Source organism: Heterocephalus glaber, unplaced genomic scaffold (assembly GCF_053883595.1).
Source record: "Heterocephalus glaber isolate CG9 unplaced genomic scaffold, H.glaber_assembly_v1.0 deba00001737, whole genome shotgun sequence".
In the NCBI taxonomy this organism is placed as follows: domain Eukaryota; kingdom Metazoa; phylum Chordata; class Mammalia; order Rodentia; family Bathyergidae; genus Heterocephalus; species Heterocephalus glaber.
Window position 1 is genome coordinate 461,684 of NW_028258445.1, and position 17,039 is coordinate 478,722.

The 17,039-nt window shown below is 48.0% G+C and overlaps 1 protein-coding gene across 1 annotated transcript in view; it reads left to right on the forward strand.

Moving 5' to 3' along the window:
- The first annotated feature begins 2,195 nt into the window (after positions 1–2,195).
- Positions 2,196–17,039, forward strand: part of Gask1b (golgi associated kinase 1B) — a 44,757-nt gene continuing 29,913 nt past the window's right edge. The window contains exons 1-2 of the mRNA XM_021247472.2: positions 2,196–2,373; positions 3,529–4,306. Coding sequence (XP_021103131.2) covers positions 3,625–4,306 — 682 coding nt within the window. The 5' untranslated portion in view covers positions 2,196–2,373; positions 3,529–3,624. The remainder of the gene's footprint in view (positions 2,374–3,528; positions 4,307–17,039) is intronic.

Genomic DNA, 17,039 nt, shown 5'->3' on the forward strand with positions numbered 1-17,039 from the left:
TCAAACAAATTCCGAGGCTCCAGAACAGGTTTGATCGGGCAGAAGAAGGGATGACAAAATCGTTTTCTGATTACATCTGTTTATCTGCTGTATTGGTTTTACTGATACATTGGCTATGCCAATAATCCTACGTGCTGCTTCCCAACTCTACCGTGATACCTTGTTTTTGTGCCGTAGAGCTAGGAGAAGGGCTCCCGAGAAGTTCAGAACGGTGTGTGTATGGGGGAAGGAGGTTGTTAGGACTTTGATACAGATGTCCCCAGGAGTCTGACGTGGTCAGAGGTGAGCTGTTGGAAGGTGATTGGACCATGGACCGATCCGTGGATTAATTCACAGATGACCTCAGAGGTGAGGGAGCCGTTAGGAGGTGGAACTGGGGTGTAACCTGGAAGAACGTGTCTCTCTCCGTGGCTCTTCCCACTTCCCTGCCCCAAGAACCCAGTAGCTTTCATCTGCTGGGCGCCTAACATGTGGTTTCTGTGTTTGAGCCAGGCGACCACGGACTGAAACTTCGAGAACTGTGGGCCAAAACGAACCTCTTTCTTTAACTTGTGGGTGTCAGGGATTGCATCCTAGCAACAGAAAAGTGACTGAGACATAGATAAAAACAAAACCACTGCTGACTTCCAAGATCATCTCTTCTCATTTCATCCTAAGAAACTTAGGGGATGAGCATTTTGGTCAGTTTTGTGTCACTGTGGTAAGATATACAGGAACATCAACTGAGAGGAGGAAAGATTTATCTTGGCTCTCAGTTTCAGAAGGTTCAGTCCATGGCCACCTGGGCTGGTTGCTAGGGGACTGTGGTGAGGCAAAACATCCTAGGGTGGTTAGCGGTGGGAAGGCAGAGCTGCTCACCTCATGAAGGGATAAGGAAAGAGTGGGGAGGTGGGGAGAAAGAGAGAAGACAGAGTTGGAGCAGAAGGGTAGGGGGCTGGGGAGGGGAGGGGAGGAGAGGGAGAGCATACAGAGGGCAAACCCAGTGGCCTGCCTACTCCCACTGGGCCGGCCTCCTGCAGTTTCCACCACTTCTCAATAAAGCCAGCTAGGGACCACGCTTTCTGCACACCAGCTTTTGGGGGACATTTCAGATGCACACCCTAACAACGACTGACTGCCATGAGCCATTTTTCTCTTAGCGATGCGGAAACAGGCTTAGGCAGGCAGGATCACTTGCCACAGGGGCCCACCCCTGCTGATCAAGGAGGAGGGCTCTAAGCCAGGCTTGCCCCTTAGCGGGGCCCATTCTGTCCGCATCACCCGACCCCGCTGGGGCTGTAAGAGGAGACAGTGCGGAGGTCTTTTTCTGATGAAGCGGTGTTTTCGAGTGGAGGCGGTTCAGCCAAATTTACCAGCTCACACTTTACCTAATTCCTACATATTTTTCTTCTACTAAGACAGTTGCTTTAAAAGGGACCGAAGGAAGCTTCTGCTTATCATAATTCGGCCTCTGCCAAAGACAATCCATTTTGTTTTTCCCATGTTGGTGGCTGAACATGTTAGGTAAATGTTCTATTAACCCCTAGCCGTTGGCCTCAGTTTGTAAAAACCCTGGCCAGTTAGCCTTTTGAATACGTGAAAATCATAAGAGTTATCAAAAGCAGCTCTGCCATGGTCTCCTTCCAAGATGTTCCTATTTACTCTTTAGAAAATAATTCTGGGCTTATGGAAGTGCGACTCTTAAGAGTTTTGGAGTGCAAGAATAACTGCTTTGAAGGCTGAATTCCTTCAAACTTTAGCCCTAACGAACAGGTACTTCCAGGCCTCATCCATGTTGGAACTGCTTTTTAATTTCCACTGTGTGCCTCAACTTTTAAATAGCAAGAAAGGTCTGAGTTTAAGAGTGCTAAAATAACATCCCTATTATAGTTTTTGGCATTTTACCACTTGCAAGTTTCTCTCCTTCTATATATCCTGGTTTTTTCTTCGCAAACCGTAGTATTTTTAGGATTACACACTGTACTCTGACTTCCTAACCACCCCCAGCATCACAACCTCCTTTGAAAAAGTCCCTGTCTCCTTGTGCCTTCTTGCCTGCCTGCCTTTGGCTGTTTGTCATAGAAACAGATTCAGCCTGCAGGAGACCCTGAGGTCACCAGCTCAGGCCGTGTGCCAGGACACGCAGACACCCTAGGCCAATCTCTAACCTGTCTTTAAAAAGCCTCCCATGAGGGAGGCTGGGCCTCTTCACGTGCTCCGCTCAAGGCAGCCAGCACTATAAATGCTCCTCCCTATCTCTGAATATTTATCTCACTGCTCTATTTTTTCTTCACTCGTAATAGCCCTTTCTTAGGATTTTCTGACACTCTAGGCCTTTCTCCCCTGGAACTGTTGCAAGACAGGTGCCATTCAGCGAGGGGACAGGACTGCTGGGTGAGTGGAGTTCTCGGAAGCCAGGTTCCTGTCTTCCCGGGTTCGTGGGGTGGACAAAAGGGTCCGGAATTCCCGTTTGCAAGGCGTTTAACCCTCAGGGGCCAAGGGAGCGCTCAGTCCTTTCTGAGTCCGTTTGCAAATGGGACACTAGAGGGCTCCCGCGGGTTAGAAATAAGTGGAACGTTCTTTTGAAAGCTGATTCTGTTCAGCATTATTTTCCCTTCAGAATTTAAAATTAAAGTTTATATTTAACCATATTTTTAAAAAAACTTACATGTCTGAAAACGGTGCAGTGGCCACTTTACAGGTAACCATTTGGCTGTGGCCATCGGTAGTTGTCAAGGGTGCTTCTGAGGCTGAGCTGAATGTCAGCAATGTGGAACACTCTTGACCACGAAGTACTTGTGCTCAGGTGCTCAGCCCCGCAAGCCCTCTGCCCTAGGGACAGGACAGCCTCGCCATTCCTCCCAGCGCCAGGCATGGGGCCCGCTGTGTAAGTTAAGGCGGCTTGAGAGTTTCTTCTTGTTTTAATTATGTGGAAAACTGAACTAGAGATTCTTTTATTTTTTTCAGCTGACTGGCGGGAAATAAAAAAAGAATAAAAACTAGTTGGATTTGTTTTGTGAGTGTGTTCGTGATTGGATAAGTTGCTTTCAAGTTATATAGATTCATGGCTTCATATGATACGAACATTGAATGTAAAATAATGAAGCATATTGTGAAGGAAAGTTTGTAGTATTAGATTATGTTTCTGAATTTGAATCTTAATAGGTGGTGCTTCTGCTCCATTAGTTAATGCACGACTTTGTAAAAATGATGTGCGATAGCTATAACTATACATTTAAAAAAATCACCTATTAACTGTCCTAAGTTATTTCTGAGTTGCAGTTCCGATTTGGCCAAATCTTAACGCTCTGCCTCTGAATCTAATTAAAGGATTCTAGGTATCAGTTGAAAAATAGTCTTGGATCTTTGTGGCGTTTTCGCTACTGCCGTGCTTTGCACTGAACATCACACTTGCACCTCTATCTTGTTTGTGAACACTCCAGGCGCGTTCGCCGCGTCGCCCTCCCGTCCGCGGGTCCGTGCGGGCGGCGTCCGTGGAGGGAGGGCAGCACCCGGCCTGACTCAGTCATCCCTCTCCGTTCATTGCAGGCTCGGCGCTGCTCCCGGCCGCGCCCCCAGGAGCCCGGACTCGACCGCCCGCGGCCCGCGGGGCTCCGAGGTCATGCGGCCGGCGGGCTCCGCGCGATGACCCGGGCCCCGCGGCTCCCGTGCGCCCCGCGGCCTCGCGCGCTCTGCAGCGGCCGGCGGCCCCGGGCCCGCGGGGCGCTGTTGCTGGGCGCAGCCTGCGCTCTGGGCCTGGGGCTGGGCCTGCTGCTCAGCCGGGCGGGCCCCGCGAGCCTCCCCGCGCCGCCCCGGGACCGCACCCCGACGGCGCCCGAGGCCCCGGGCCGCGAGGCCGCGCCGCAGCCCAACGTGGTGTACGTCACCCTGCGCGCCCCGCGCGGCCGGCCGGCCCGCATCCGCGGCACGCCCAGGCCCAAGCGCAGGCGCAAGTCGGCAGCGCGCGGCTTTCTCCCGCTCGGGGCGGCCCCGGGGCCCGGCTTCCTCCCGCTGCCGCGAGCCGCGCACAGCAACGTCCGGCTGTACAGCGAGCGCGCCCCCGCGTGGCTGAGCGGGGACGACATCCGCAGCCTGCGCCTGCTGGCCGACGGCGCAGCGTCCCGCCTGCAGCCCTCGACTCGCGGGGCGCCCCTGCTGGTGCTGGGCGACCACGCCGCCGGGCCCCCGCCCCGCTGCGGCCCCAGCCCCTGCGCGCTGCTCAGGCCAGCCCTGGACTCCAGCGAGGTGTTCGCCTTCCACCTGGACCGCATCCTGGGGCTCAATCGCACGCTGCCCTCGGTGAGCCGGAAGTCGGAGTCCGCCCAAGGTAAGGCGCCCAGGGTCGCGCTGGGGACGCTCCGGGCTCCCCTCTGCCCCCTTCACTCTCTGAATGCCAGGCAGCGAGGCCAGGATCCCGCTGACAGCCAGGCCTGGCGCTCCAGGTTACCCAGCGAGTGGAAGCTCCTTCTCCGAAGTTTCCAGAAGAAGGAGGTGAATTATCTTCCTTCAGCACATGGAGTCTTTTTAAGGGGCCGGGAGCCAGCACCCGTGAGACCCAGCCTGTCCTCCGGTTGTGCCTCCCAGCAGATGTAACCTCTCAGGCCGGTTGAGGCGAATGACGCCGAGGAGGACACTGCTGGTGTGCACGGCCCTGTGAGTCCCTCGGATTCACGACGCTGGTTCATGGGCCCAAGGTCCAAGAGTCCGTGTTCTTGGGGGACAGATGGCCAGGGAGCGTAGGGTCTGCCGCCGGCGGCTGTGCCCACGCCCTGCACACAGGAGAGTCTCTCAATATCCCCGTACATCAGTCAGCGGCTCTTCTTTGAGTGCAGAAAGATCCCAGAAGTTACAGCTGAGGATCCAAGATGGTCCAAGGGGCTAAAGAGGACCTCAAAGAGCTTGGCAACTCCAAAGATACTTCTTGTGGCCGAGAAACCCTCCCAGAGCCCAGGAAATTTAGCATTTCAGTGAGGTTCTCAGGAGGCCGGGAAGGGAATGGATTGAACCCTCTTGGGAGTAGATGAGAATTGAGCCAGTTTTCCGTTGGCTTTGGGATTAGAATTTAGTTTTAGAGTGGATCGTCTTTAGTGCCAGTGACGTGCTTATGGGTTCCCGTCTAAGTGCTCCAGTCTCACAATGTCTTTTGAAGTTTGTACTCTACCGGGGGATTACAGCAGCGCCAATTAGATCAAACATTTAATGTGAGAGAAAACGAAATCTTACTGAGGCTTACTATTTACGAGGCACCATACTAGTGGACTCACATGGGCACGGACTCCTGTAAGTCTCATGATGATGCTCCTGGGTCAGGTATTACTCTTATTCCCAGTTTAAAATTCGAGACTTATTCAGGCAAAGCAATTGGCCTCAACCCCACACCAAGTGTATGGCTCAGGAGGGTTCTGAATGTAGGCCCAGCAAACTTCAGAACATAACTTCTCAACCTTGGACCTGAGTGAGTATGTCACGCACCACGTAAATTAAAACTCGCAGGTGTCAAAGAGCAGCCCAGTGGGCACTGGAATGAGAGGAGTGGTTTGAGGCTGTCCCGGGCGTGCGGGTCATAGGATCCCCTTTGCTGTGCTCTTTGGCCGGTCGTGCTCCTGCCTGAAGTCGCAGCGAAGAGAAGGTGAACTCCCAGATCTATCCTGAGGGGGCATGCGCGTGTCCTCTGAGCTTCCTTAGGGTGCTCCTGAATGGAAGTTGGGAGAAATAAAGCTCTCGCCGAGGTCTCCCAGAGTTTCAACCATCTGACCTGAAATGTTGCATGTCTCTCTCTCTGCCTCAGTTTCCTCAGCTGTGAAATGACATTAACAGTGGGTCATTGTTAATTTGTACAAGGGAAGCACGTAATTCTTGGCATGAAGTAAACCTTTGGTATGCATTGGCCATTACTGTCACACCTGAAGTTCTAAGTTTATTTAGTTGTTTGCAAACGCTTCGAACCTCAAAGATCGTTTAAGTGAAAAGTTTAAAACTGAAACCCTGATCTCCTGACTGCTTAATTAAGCTTTTTATTGCCAGGATTCTTCTGAGATATATTTATATCTGGGCTCTGACTTTTCAGCATCTTTGAGAATGATGATGCAATTTGAAGCAGACATTGACCATTCCAGTATGGCCTGAGTGTTCTCTTTCCGTTCATACCTAAGTATCGATGGGAAGAAGTCAGTCGAGCCACAGTGATGTGACTGAATTTGATGAATTACATTCCTGAGATTATATCTCCAAAAATCCCAGACCTTCGCTTGTTCTCTGATCCCTTTGCACACTTAGCTGTTTAAAGACATGCCAGTTTCCTCAGGAGCCTATGAAATGATTTACACAAAGTCGTAAACACTCTACACAGCATAATCCTATGCGTGCTGGCTGTTGTAGTGATGCAAAGGGCATAAAAGCCCGGTTCTGGTTGTAGCACACACAGGAAGTCTTACATTCTCAGTCTTTCTCTCCACCTACCTTCTTCTAGTCTTTCTCCTGTATCTTTTATCTTCCGACTTCGACAGAAGTGTGCATCCACCTTTTAAGGACCTCCTGTTCTTCCTTCTTTTGTTCACGCTTAGCTGCACTTGAGCCTGTCTGTCCACCCAAGGAAGTGACAGATCTCCTAGTTGCCCAGCGCCTATTTCTGCGTCCTGCATTATCATTTAATGCAGTGCATGTTTGTCTTATAATTGTTGCTTATGCATCTTCTTTTTCTCTCTAGATCTATCGATGGAGACATAATTCTTGTTTTCTTGGTTTCTTTTGTTACTAGGGATTCAAACTGGGGCCTTCACACTGAGCTACATCCCCAGATCTCTTTATTTTTTATTTTGAGTCGGGGTCTCACTGAGTCACTAAGTTGTCTAGGCAGGGCTCAAACTTACGATCCTCCTGCCCCAGCCTCCCAGAGTGCTGGGGCTACACATGTGTGCCACTGTGCCCAGCTAATTTCTGTATAGTTTATTGCAGTATTTTTGGATCTTAGTGGAAAGTCTGGTGCATAATAGGTGCTCAATAGATATTTTGAATGAATGGAAGAATGCATTGTTCCACTGACCCTAAATAGTAAATCTATATTTGCCCCCAATCTCCTTGATAAGTAGTACCATTTAAAAAAAAATCTTCCAGGTTAGGATTTCTGCTGGAGGATCTCACAAAGAATTCATCGTGGCTGGGTGAGGTGGCGCACACCTGTGATCCCAGCACTCAAAAGGCTGAGGCAGGAGGATTGCCATGAGTTTGAGGCCAGCCTAGGATCCATAGTGAGTTCAAGGTCAGTCTGAACCACATAGTGAGACCCTGACTCCAAACAAAAAAACCAGAAAACAAAGAGTAGGTGATAAAGAGAAGGTAATAAAAAGAGTCTTTTGTGTCCTCCTGATAACGCAAGTACTGTAATAAAGTTTATAGGGCTGGGGCCAGGGATTTAGCTCAGTGGTTTTGCCACCTGCTACACAAGCACAAAGACCCGAGTTCGATCCCTGGTACCAAAAAAACCAAAAAAAGTTTATAGGGCTTGTGATGGTGAGTCACTATCGCTACGGTCTGTTTGTGTCATACTGCAGTATAATGAGAAAATGGGCTTTCTGAAGGTACAAGAGTGGGACTTAGCTTAGGTGTACCTTTCTCTGACGCCCTGGCTTGGTCAAGGAGGATACCTTTGCATATCGGTGAGAGTGAGCAAATCCTGTAACTAATCTCCCTAAATATTGTTTCTGTTCTCTGATGTTTAATTCATGTTTATGAAAATAAATTCATGTTTAGTGCAGAGAAAACAGCCAGCTATACTGCCTGTTGAATTTGGGTCCTCCCAGTTCATCTTTCCAAGCATCCCCTGCAGTAGACGGTTTTACACCTCAGCTGCTCGAGGTTATTCGAGGCATATGAGGTCTTGTGCCCATCAAGAATTCAACTGGTCTCTCTCTCTCTCTCCCTCTTTTCCTGATTTCCAAGTCTTTCCTCTTTTTATCAGTCTGCTTCCCTCAACACACCCTCAAAGGGGCCACCAGCATGTCTCCTTTTCCCATTGTCACAGCTCTCTGGTACACCTAGTTCTTTAACACGTGAATACAATACAGGCTACAGCCACTGTCTTTCCAATGAGGCGGTAACTTTGACTACAGCAGCGAGTCACTGAACATTACCATGTGCCAGGCACTGTTCTGTTCTAAGAGCTGAGCTTCCGTTATCTCATTAAATCCTAGGAAGGGGACCCAGGTATCAGCCCTGGGGATTCTGGACAGCAAAACGAGGCCCTGAGTAAACACCTTGCTCAAGTCCTACAGACTGTTGGGACAGAAAAAGGATTGTGAAAGGCAGAGGGAGATGAAAGGGGAGCCCGATGCTGGAGTAAGGTTTGCTGCCCTCAGCCTCTCAGGATCCCGATGATGGATGCTTCTTGGCTCACAGTGGGTTATGCTTTGATCACTAAATATTCGAAGCTGAAACTGCACTTAAGGCACCCACCCTCCTGAGCACCACCCCTCACCTGACCTGTCTTCAGCATGACCAGGGAGCCCACACGAGCACTTACGTGCACCTGCCATACACGCACACAGGAGCATGTTTACAGGACGTGGTGGCATGAAAAATACCCAACTCAGTGTCCAAATGCACCCGTGACATGGGACACTGGAGGGCATCGGTCGCAGAAGATATCAAAGCTCAAATCCAAAATACGGTTTCTCCTGAGTGCTTTTGCACTGTCCTGAAGTTGAAAAGTTGAAAGTTGAACCATAGTAAATCAGGGTGGTTGGCGTACAGCCCACCCTCTGGGTCCTTAAATCGGTAGGGCTGATGTGGGTGACCACATCACACCCGGGGACAAGTGCTTGGCTGCACAATGGTGAGTTCTACATGTTTTCCCTAAATACAAGAAGATGTAGTTGAATTGGGCGGACTTACCAGGATTGCTGTGTTCACCAGACCACTTGCCCGCAGGTGTTAGGGTCCAAAGAGATCCCAGAAAACAAGAAGGGTGTACTTGGGGAAGGGCAGGGTCATAGATGGGGAGGACAGTGGTGCAGCACAACACAACACCACACAACACAATCCAGCAACTATCACTGCACATTCACAGCCTCTGCATAAGTGGGAAGAACAAACATGAAAGTAAACATCAAGGGTCCTTTATAAAAAAAATCATTTTTTAGAAAGATGCAACTATGAATCTGTGCCTGTCCACATTTGGCATCTGTTCACTCTATTCCTTAACAGTTCTATACAGCAGATACCACTGTTACTGTAAATAGGGGTCCTGAGGCTCGGGAGGTAATGGAATTTTCCCTAAGTCACCCACTAATGAGCTGAGGAACTGCCCGAGTACCTCTGCGTGCTTCTGTTAACGTGTATCACATCAAATGTGCACAATTATGGGACGCTGGCAAAACTGTACAAGTTCTAGCATGGTGGTTTCTGATTTTACCACTATGCCAACAAACCCAGTAATGTCTTTCAGTTCAGCAATATTGTTAATATCTTTTTCCAAGGGGAGAATGGATATATTGGATATCACTCTGAACACTCATTCCCATAAGTTTTGTTTCTTTAATGCAAAAGCTCCAACATTCAAGATTGCCCCTCCCCTTCTTCCCCTTCCTCCCCGTTACCTTCCCTCCCCTCCCTTTGTCTTGTCTCATCTTTTTATCCCCAGTACTGGGCATTGAACCTAGGGCCTTCGCACTAAGGTACATCCCCAGACCTTTTAATTTTTTATTTTTGATAGTCTCACTAAGTTGTGTAAAGTTGCACAAGCTCCAGCCCAGCCTCCCAGAGTGCTGGGATTACAGGCGTGGGCCACCACTCCTGGATGAAACCACTGTCGGGTTTACTGTAAGGAACCGTAGGGCTTGTGTCTGAACATCCAACATCCTAATCTGTTTTCTGACAGCCTTATAAAACTCTCAGATCTGTACAGAAGCCGCCTGACCTGGGTGGTGTGGATGCAGGTAGATAACTTTCCAGAGCGAGATATTTAAGGTGCTTATCTAGGATGAGAAGAAGCAGACTGGGAAGGAGAAGCCCTGGGCCTCCCATGGTCTTTCTCGCAGCAGCTGGTCCAAAGCCTCCCTCCTGGTCTGAGCAGAGCGCAGTGAGGACTCAGGGACCCCATTTGCCTAGCGTGTAGTGTGGTACTATTTCTCAGGCCCAGCATGGGAGACGTTTTATGTGTGCTTTGGTGCTAGGGTGCCGCTTTATTGCCGCGGAGCTGTCATACTAAATCAAGGTAGCCTGGTTCTGGGAATGCTGCCTGCCAGGCTGCAGATGACAGACTGCCGGCCCCCTGCGCGCTCCAACTTAAATTCACGGTGGATCCAGACCTCTCACTGTTTCCCAGCCTGCCCCACCTCTCCTTACTGTGGAGGAGGCGATGTGTGCTGTGGGTCTTCGTTACCCGTTCAGGTTCAGGTCCTTTGGAGCTGTGGACCCGGTGAGGTGGTGGTCCCAGGGCAGTGGGAGGACAGCCCTGGGTCTCGTCTCACTCACATGGGTCCCGGCTCACAGGCAGGTGCGGACAGAGCCCGTGGCTGGGGAGTTTCAAGAATTCCCCCCATGCCCCAACCACTGGGAAGCACCCTAGAAATCTCCGATGGATCAGCCAGCCTTCCTAAACAATATCTAAGAGTGACTGATCGTGTTTTGCATTTGAAACTGTGGGTGGGAAGCATATTGTGTACCTGATCCCAAAGGCCCCAAGGTGCTCCCTCTAGCAGTCGGATTCCCAGGTTGGCCTGGCACTGGCCCTCCTGGGGGACAGCAGCTTCCTGAGCACCACCCAGGCTTCTGCCCACCACATACCTTCAAACGCAGGTGGAGCCCAGCAGTGCTCACGCCTCTGGAATCTGCTTTTGACTCCCCCGTGTCTGCGATGGAAGAAGCGGTTTCCATGGCAACCCCAGTGCACAGGAGGGTGTACCTGACTCCACGCAGCTCTGTGCCGGCTCCTGATCGCATCTGTCTTGTTCCTTTAACAGATATTCACCGAGCACCTGCTGTGTGCAGCCACTGCTAGTCTTGGGTCCTGTGTGAGCTCAGTGGCCTGGGGGATTTTTTTTTTTTTTTTTTTGTGGTCCTGAGGATTGAACCCAAGGCCTTCACACTGAGCTACATCTCCATCCTATTTTATTCTGAGGCAGAGTCTTGTTAAGTCGCTTGGGCTGGGCACAAATTTAGAGCCTCCTACCTTTGCCTCCCACAGTGCCGGCATTGCAGGCAAAGTTCTGGAGAGAATCTTCCCTTCAGTGATTTCAGGACTTACTTAACGTCTCCCATGCCCTCTCTCCGTGATGGACTGGGGTGCAGATCTGGGTTGCTCTCTGGACCACTCAGATGCAGCAGGGACCGGAGAGCCCTTCCTACCTTGATCAGTGGGCAAATATCACCATTTTGGCCCAGCGAAGTTGTGATCAGTTCAGGTCACTGGCATTTACTTTTGCATGTGAGACTCAGTACTGGAAAAGGCCATGCAGCAGTCTCTCTCATTCAAATGGCTCTGTGGTTAGGCTGAGGACAGGCAGTGCAGGTTCCTGACTGCATTCCGACTCTGTCCCTTGCTGTGCTGTGACCCAGGATAAGTCACCTAAGCTCTCAGTCCCTTGCTTTCCGTTAGTTCAGTCAGGAAGACGGTGGTGAGAAGGCTGATGTGATAACAGCACTCAGCGTCACCTCGAGTTGACGTGGATGCCTATGTGCGACAGCGCCCGATGCGGAGTAGCAGCCACAAGTGTAACCTTCCACTGATTCAGCTCCTAAGCTGATTTCACCCTTCCTGATGTTTCTTTAGATCTTCTTCTTTTTTTTTTTTTTATGTAGATTGACATTTGCTTCAACTGCATAATGCGCCTAAAATTTTTACTTAAAGGAAGTTCTTGGAATCTGTAGCAGACAATAACCACGTCATCATTTGTGGAGAGCGAGACAGTTCACATTCGTGATCGCCTCCAGCTTTATACAGTCTCATCCTTTGACCCCCTTGTACGGACGCAGGGACCAGCATGTGTCCCAAGGCCCACAGGGACGAACCACAGCACTGGGCCAGAGACCCGGTTGGAGGGGTCTATGACCTCGGTCTCTGTCCCTGGCCCTGGGTCCCTTCACAGCAGGTCAGCCTGCTAGGCCTGCAGCCTGTGCCGATTCGCTGTTTCTCCCCAGCCCTTCTTTACTCCTGAACAGTGAGGACACTCAACCTGCAGATTAATATCATGTCATGACTAATTTTTTCTAGGTCTATTGGCTATTTCTTAGAACTTAGGTACTATCCAGGAACACTGGGGGAGTCCAAAAAATTCATCCATTTCATAAAACACTTGGGGTGTTTGCGTTGGTCCAGACATTTCTGAGGAGCTGGCCATGCAGTGACAGATGGTAACAGTCTTCATCCCTGGGTCTACCAGCAGCCTCCCACTGTCCCTGCACACCAGGTTGGCCTCCTCTGACTGCACCCAGATGTGCTGTCCACCCAGATGCAGTCCTGGAGTCTGGTGGGGCTCTCAGCGTGGAGGGCAGGAGACAGTGCCGAGGTCACCACACAGGCTGGGCTGGAGGAAGCTCTCTGGAGGGTTCCACAGGTGCTGCTGGGGAGGGAGGATAGGAGTTTCACCTTGAGCATAAACCGCAGGGGAGCAGGTGGGAAGACTGCAGAGACTTTTGGGAGAGACACTGTCAGGGCTGTCTGGAATGAGAGAAGGGTGTAGAAAGCAGACGCATGAAAACCTTGTGATGGCAAAATTGTTCAGGAAACTGCAACTGGATCTGCAAAATTGGAGATTGGGGTTTGGGGGTGAAGTGACGTAAATCAGTCATAAGTGGAAAGTGAGTATGTTCGTGTCTTTGTGAGCAGGAATCCATGGCTTCTTTACCTGCGAAGTCGTAGCAAACTGCACATCTCCCGGGACCGAGTCTCCCAGCAGACACCAGGACTTCATGGGTAGCACGTGGTTGTCTGGAGAGTGTGGTGCAGTCACTACATTACTACCCCTGGAAGGCAAATCGCATCCCTGAGCTTTTAAGTGGAGCACCAAGACAGGAAGAGTCTGGGAGTTTCTGTTCCTATAGCTGAAGTCTTTGGGCAGCAGAGGCCCAGGGCAGACCTGGAAAGTCGAAGTTCTCCCCATGAGTCCAAAGGTTCAGAGCGAAGAGGACTCTGTCTTCACAGCATAGCTGGTGGCTTAACGGAGACTGTTTGGGTCGTTTGTGAAGGAGGCAGCCACAAGACATTCTTCTTTGCTGCTCCTTTGGTGTCACCCTTGGCTGCCTTTTGAGGAAACATATGGATGATATTCATTAAGTACAACTTAGAGAAAAATAAGCTATGAAGTGAAAAAGTTGTAAAAGCAAATTAAATGCCTTTACTCTTTGCTTGAAGAAGTATATTTAAAATCTTAGAAATCTGTTGCTTTTTAAATAATTTTATTTTTAATTGATAATAATTGTAAATGTTTATGGAGCACAAAAATGTGACCTTTTAATATATGTTTAATTGTGATATGATTAATCAGGCTAATTAAATCCAGAGCTCCACACACAGCATTTTTTGGGGCAGCAATGTTTAATTCTCTTTCTGCAATTTTGAAATACACAGTGTATCTTATTTATTATATCACCATTCTGTGCAACAGATCACTAAAGCTCACTCCTCCTAACTCTACTTTTGAACCTGAGGATCAGCAGCTCTCCTTCCCCTCTCTGTTTCCCTTTCCCAGACACTTGTAAGAGTCACTCTGCTTTCTAGTTCTGAGTTCAGCTTTTTTTGATTCAGTACATAAATGAGATCATGCAGCGTTTGCCTTTCCATGCATGGCTTTTTATTTTACTCAGCGTAGCATCCTCCAGTTTCATCCATATTGTTCCAAGTGACAGAATCACCATTTTTATTTATTTATTTTTCTCGGCACCAGGGATGGAACTCGGGTCCTTGCACTTGCACAGCAGGCAGCGAAACCACTGAGCTAAATCCCCAGCCCATTTTTAATGGCTGAATTTATATACTTTTTCTTTACCCATTCATCTGATGATGGTCACCTCGCTTCCTTCCACAGCCTGGAAATTGTGAATAATGTTTCGGTGAGCATGGGGCACCTATAAATATGTTTAATGAATAAATGAATTAACAACACCCCCAATCCTGAGCATCTGCAAAATTTCCTCTCATCCTTCAGACTCACTCCTCCTTCACAGCTGTCACAAGTCTCGCATTCCTGGTCTGACCTCCCTCATGCTTGCTAACTGGCTCACGTTCACCAATTTCAAGCCAAGAGAGAGCATCTGCTTTTTCACTTCAGTCTAATATTTCTTAACTGTGCAAATCCTCTGGTGATAAGTGCTGTAAAAAGACAGAGCCAGTGGTACTTGATGACCAGCACCAAGACTCATGCTGCAGTATCACTGGGTTGTATCTGCATCAGTGAGTACCTTGTACACTGGGAGCAGGCACAGCATTAAGGTGTCCATCCTCACAATGTTGGCAGTTGTGATGGAGCCCAGCACCATCTGATTCCTACCACAGGGATGCTCACAGTTTCTACTTTGGTTTTGTATAGTGGGTCCTGAGCATCCTCCCTGATGAAGGCCTCTGAGCTGGACTGTCACTTCCCTTTTGTCTTGTTCACAAAGATTCTTGGAACTTGGCCCGTGTGATAGAAAGGACGTGGGCTTCTGAGCTCAGGACATTTTTAGTTACTTCAGCTCAGGGACAGATGCAGACAGGTTCACAACCTCACCGAATGTGCTCAGCCTTCACCTGCGGCTCAGCAAAAACCCATCAGCCAGTGTTCAGAGTGAAGCGTGTTTCACAACCCGGACAAAGGAGACTGTGTGAAGCATTCATTCCTGGTTAATTTCCATGTTCCTCTTTTCAGAAGAATGTCTTTTTGCTTGTGAATAATAAACTGCTCGGGAGAACACTCAACATTCAGGGGAGATATTCAGAGCCCAGAAAAAAGTTTCCCTGGCAAGCTTCAATTTTTAAGACAGCTGTGTAACCTTTAATTCTCGGGAACACCCACGTATCTTTTAAAACCTGCTTTCTTACTGCTCTGACAGTTAGAATTTTATCTCTCTGCTGTTGAAATCTCTCTGGAGAGCACAGTGCTGCATCATCTTGACAAACACGAATATGAAGAGATGGATGCGTCTCGGCCCGAAACACTTCAGAGGAAGTTGCTTTAACCGGGTGCCTGTTTTCAGAGGCTATTTTTCTGTCATCACTTCAGATTGATCAGAGTTCATTTAGTTCTTTTAGAGGAAGTGGAATTCTTGGGGCAGTAGCATCCCTGCTCTGAGCCGGGCAGCTCTGCCTGCCACGATGACTCGGCACCGCCCTCGGGCTGAGTACTAAGCCAGCTCTGCTTCCCCACTCTCTCTGTTCCCCGGACGCTTGGCTGAGGTGTGGGAACTTCTGTCAGGGGTGTGAAGAATGTCTCTCTGTGGGAGTCAGCATTTAGAACATTTTTCTGGGGGCATGTGGACGGCTATGGAGAAAAACACAGGCTATTAATCGAAGACCAGTGATTCCCAGCTGATGAACACCATTTTTGGCAGTTTGAGGGTAACTTTTTAAAATTGCTAAAAGAGAGAACGTATCACTCCCGGAATTTTATGAGGGCTGGGGGTGTAGCTCAGTGGTAGAGCACTTCCTGGCAGGTGAAAGACCCTGGATCCCATTCCTAGCACTGAAAATATAAGAAGAGAATTGATATTTTAAAGTAGAGAAATGGGAAATGAAATCCAATAAGCTGAGAGGCTCAAAACTAGTCAAGATGGCCCGACCCCTATTTTTATTTTGTAAACTAGTAATGTTTTCACAATTTTAAATGGTTGAAAAAAATCAAAAGGATAATACTAGCATGAAAATCACTTGAAAATCATATGAAATTCCATCCTCAGTGTTCATAGTAAAATTGTGTTGTAGTAGTCCTGATCAATTCCTCCTATTGATCTATGACTGCTTTTGTGCCATAGTGACATGAAGCTGAGCAGGGGTAGAGTGGAATAGCTGCAAATGGAAACTTCATGGTCCTCAAAGCCTAAAATAGTGTCCTTTTTAGATTGGCTAGATGACTGCCTCAAAATCACAGTGGTGCTACTTAAAATACTTAATCATCAGATAAATATTTATGATACAATACTTAGTGAAGTGGTTATGATGTATAAATACAAGATGATCCCAAAATATTTTTATTTTTTTGCTTAATTTTTATTTTCCCTAGTAGAAATGTAAGTTCCATGAAAGCAAATTACTTGACATTTATTTATTTATGTATTTATCGTGAGGCTCTAGAATAGTGCTTGGCATTAAGTAATTGCTTAATAAACAATAATGGTCCGTTGAAGACTAATGAATTATGAGATTGCCTTATATATGTATTATATAGTCATTAGGAAACATTTCTGGGGAATGCATTTATGTTAGACACCAAGTTGAGAGTTATGTTTATATTTTTTCCTGTCTTTAACTGATAAGTCAAACACGAAAATTTGACATATTAATGGAGTACTGTGTGATGTTTTAGTACATGTATATATTGTGTAATACTTAAATCACATTAAACAATCTACCACATCTGTCATTATACGGTAGGCGACTATAGCTAACAATTATGTACCATATATTTCAAAAAACTAGAAAAGATTCTGAATATTTTCACTATGAAGAAATGATAAAAATGTGTAGAGTACATTTTCAGTGCATAAGGTCATTCAGTACTAACAAAGTTTATGAAGATGCACTATCGACTACATTGTACGACAGAGGAAAGCAAGATTTGGAGGGCTTGTAGACTGGTCTGCCATCACAAACCTAAGAAGTAACGTGACTAGTTTTCAAAAGATCAGGGAGTCAAGAGTCCGAGCTTTAACCACAAGCTATACAGCACTCTTACTTTAATTTCTTAAATTCTGGAAATCCATTTATATATTCCAGTGAGAATGAAAGTGATGCAAAATACAATGGAGGTAAATATGTAAGCAACAGGAGAAATTATGGGTTATAGCTGAGTTTAGTTTTCTTAGCTATACATTTTATTCCACGTTTCCTAAAAACGGGATTTACTTTTACAGTAAAAAGTACAGAGAGGCCA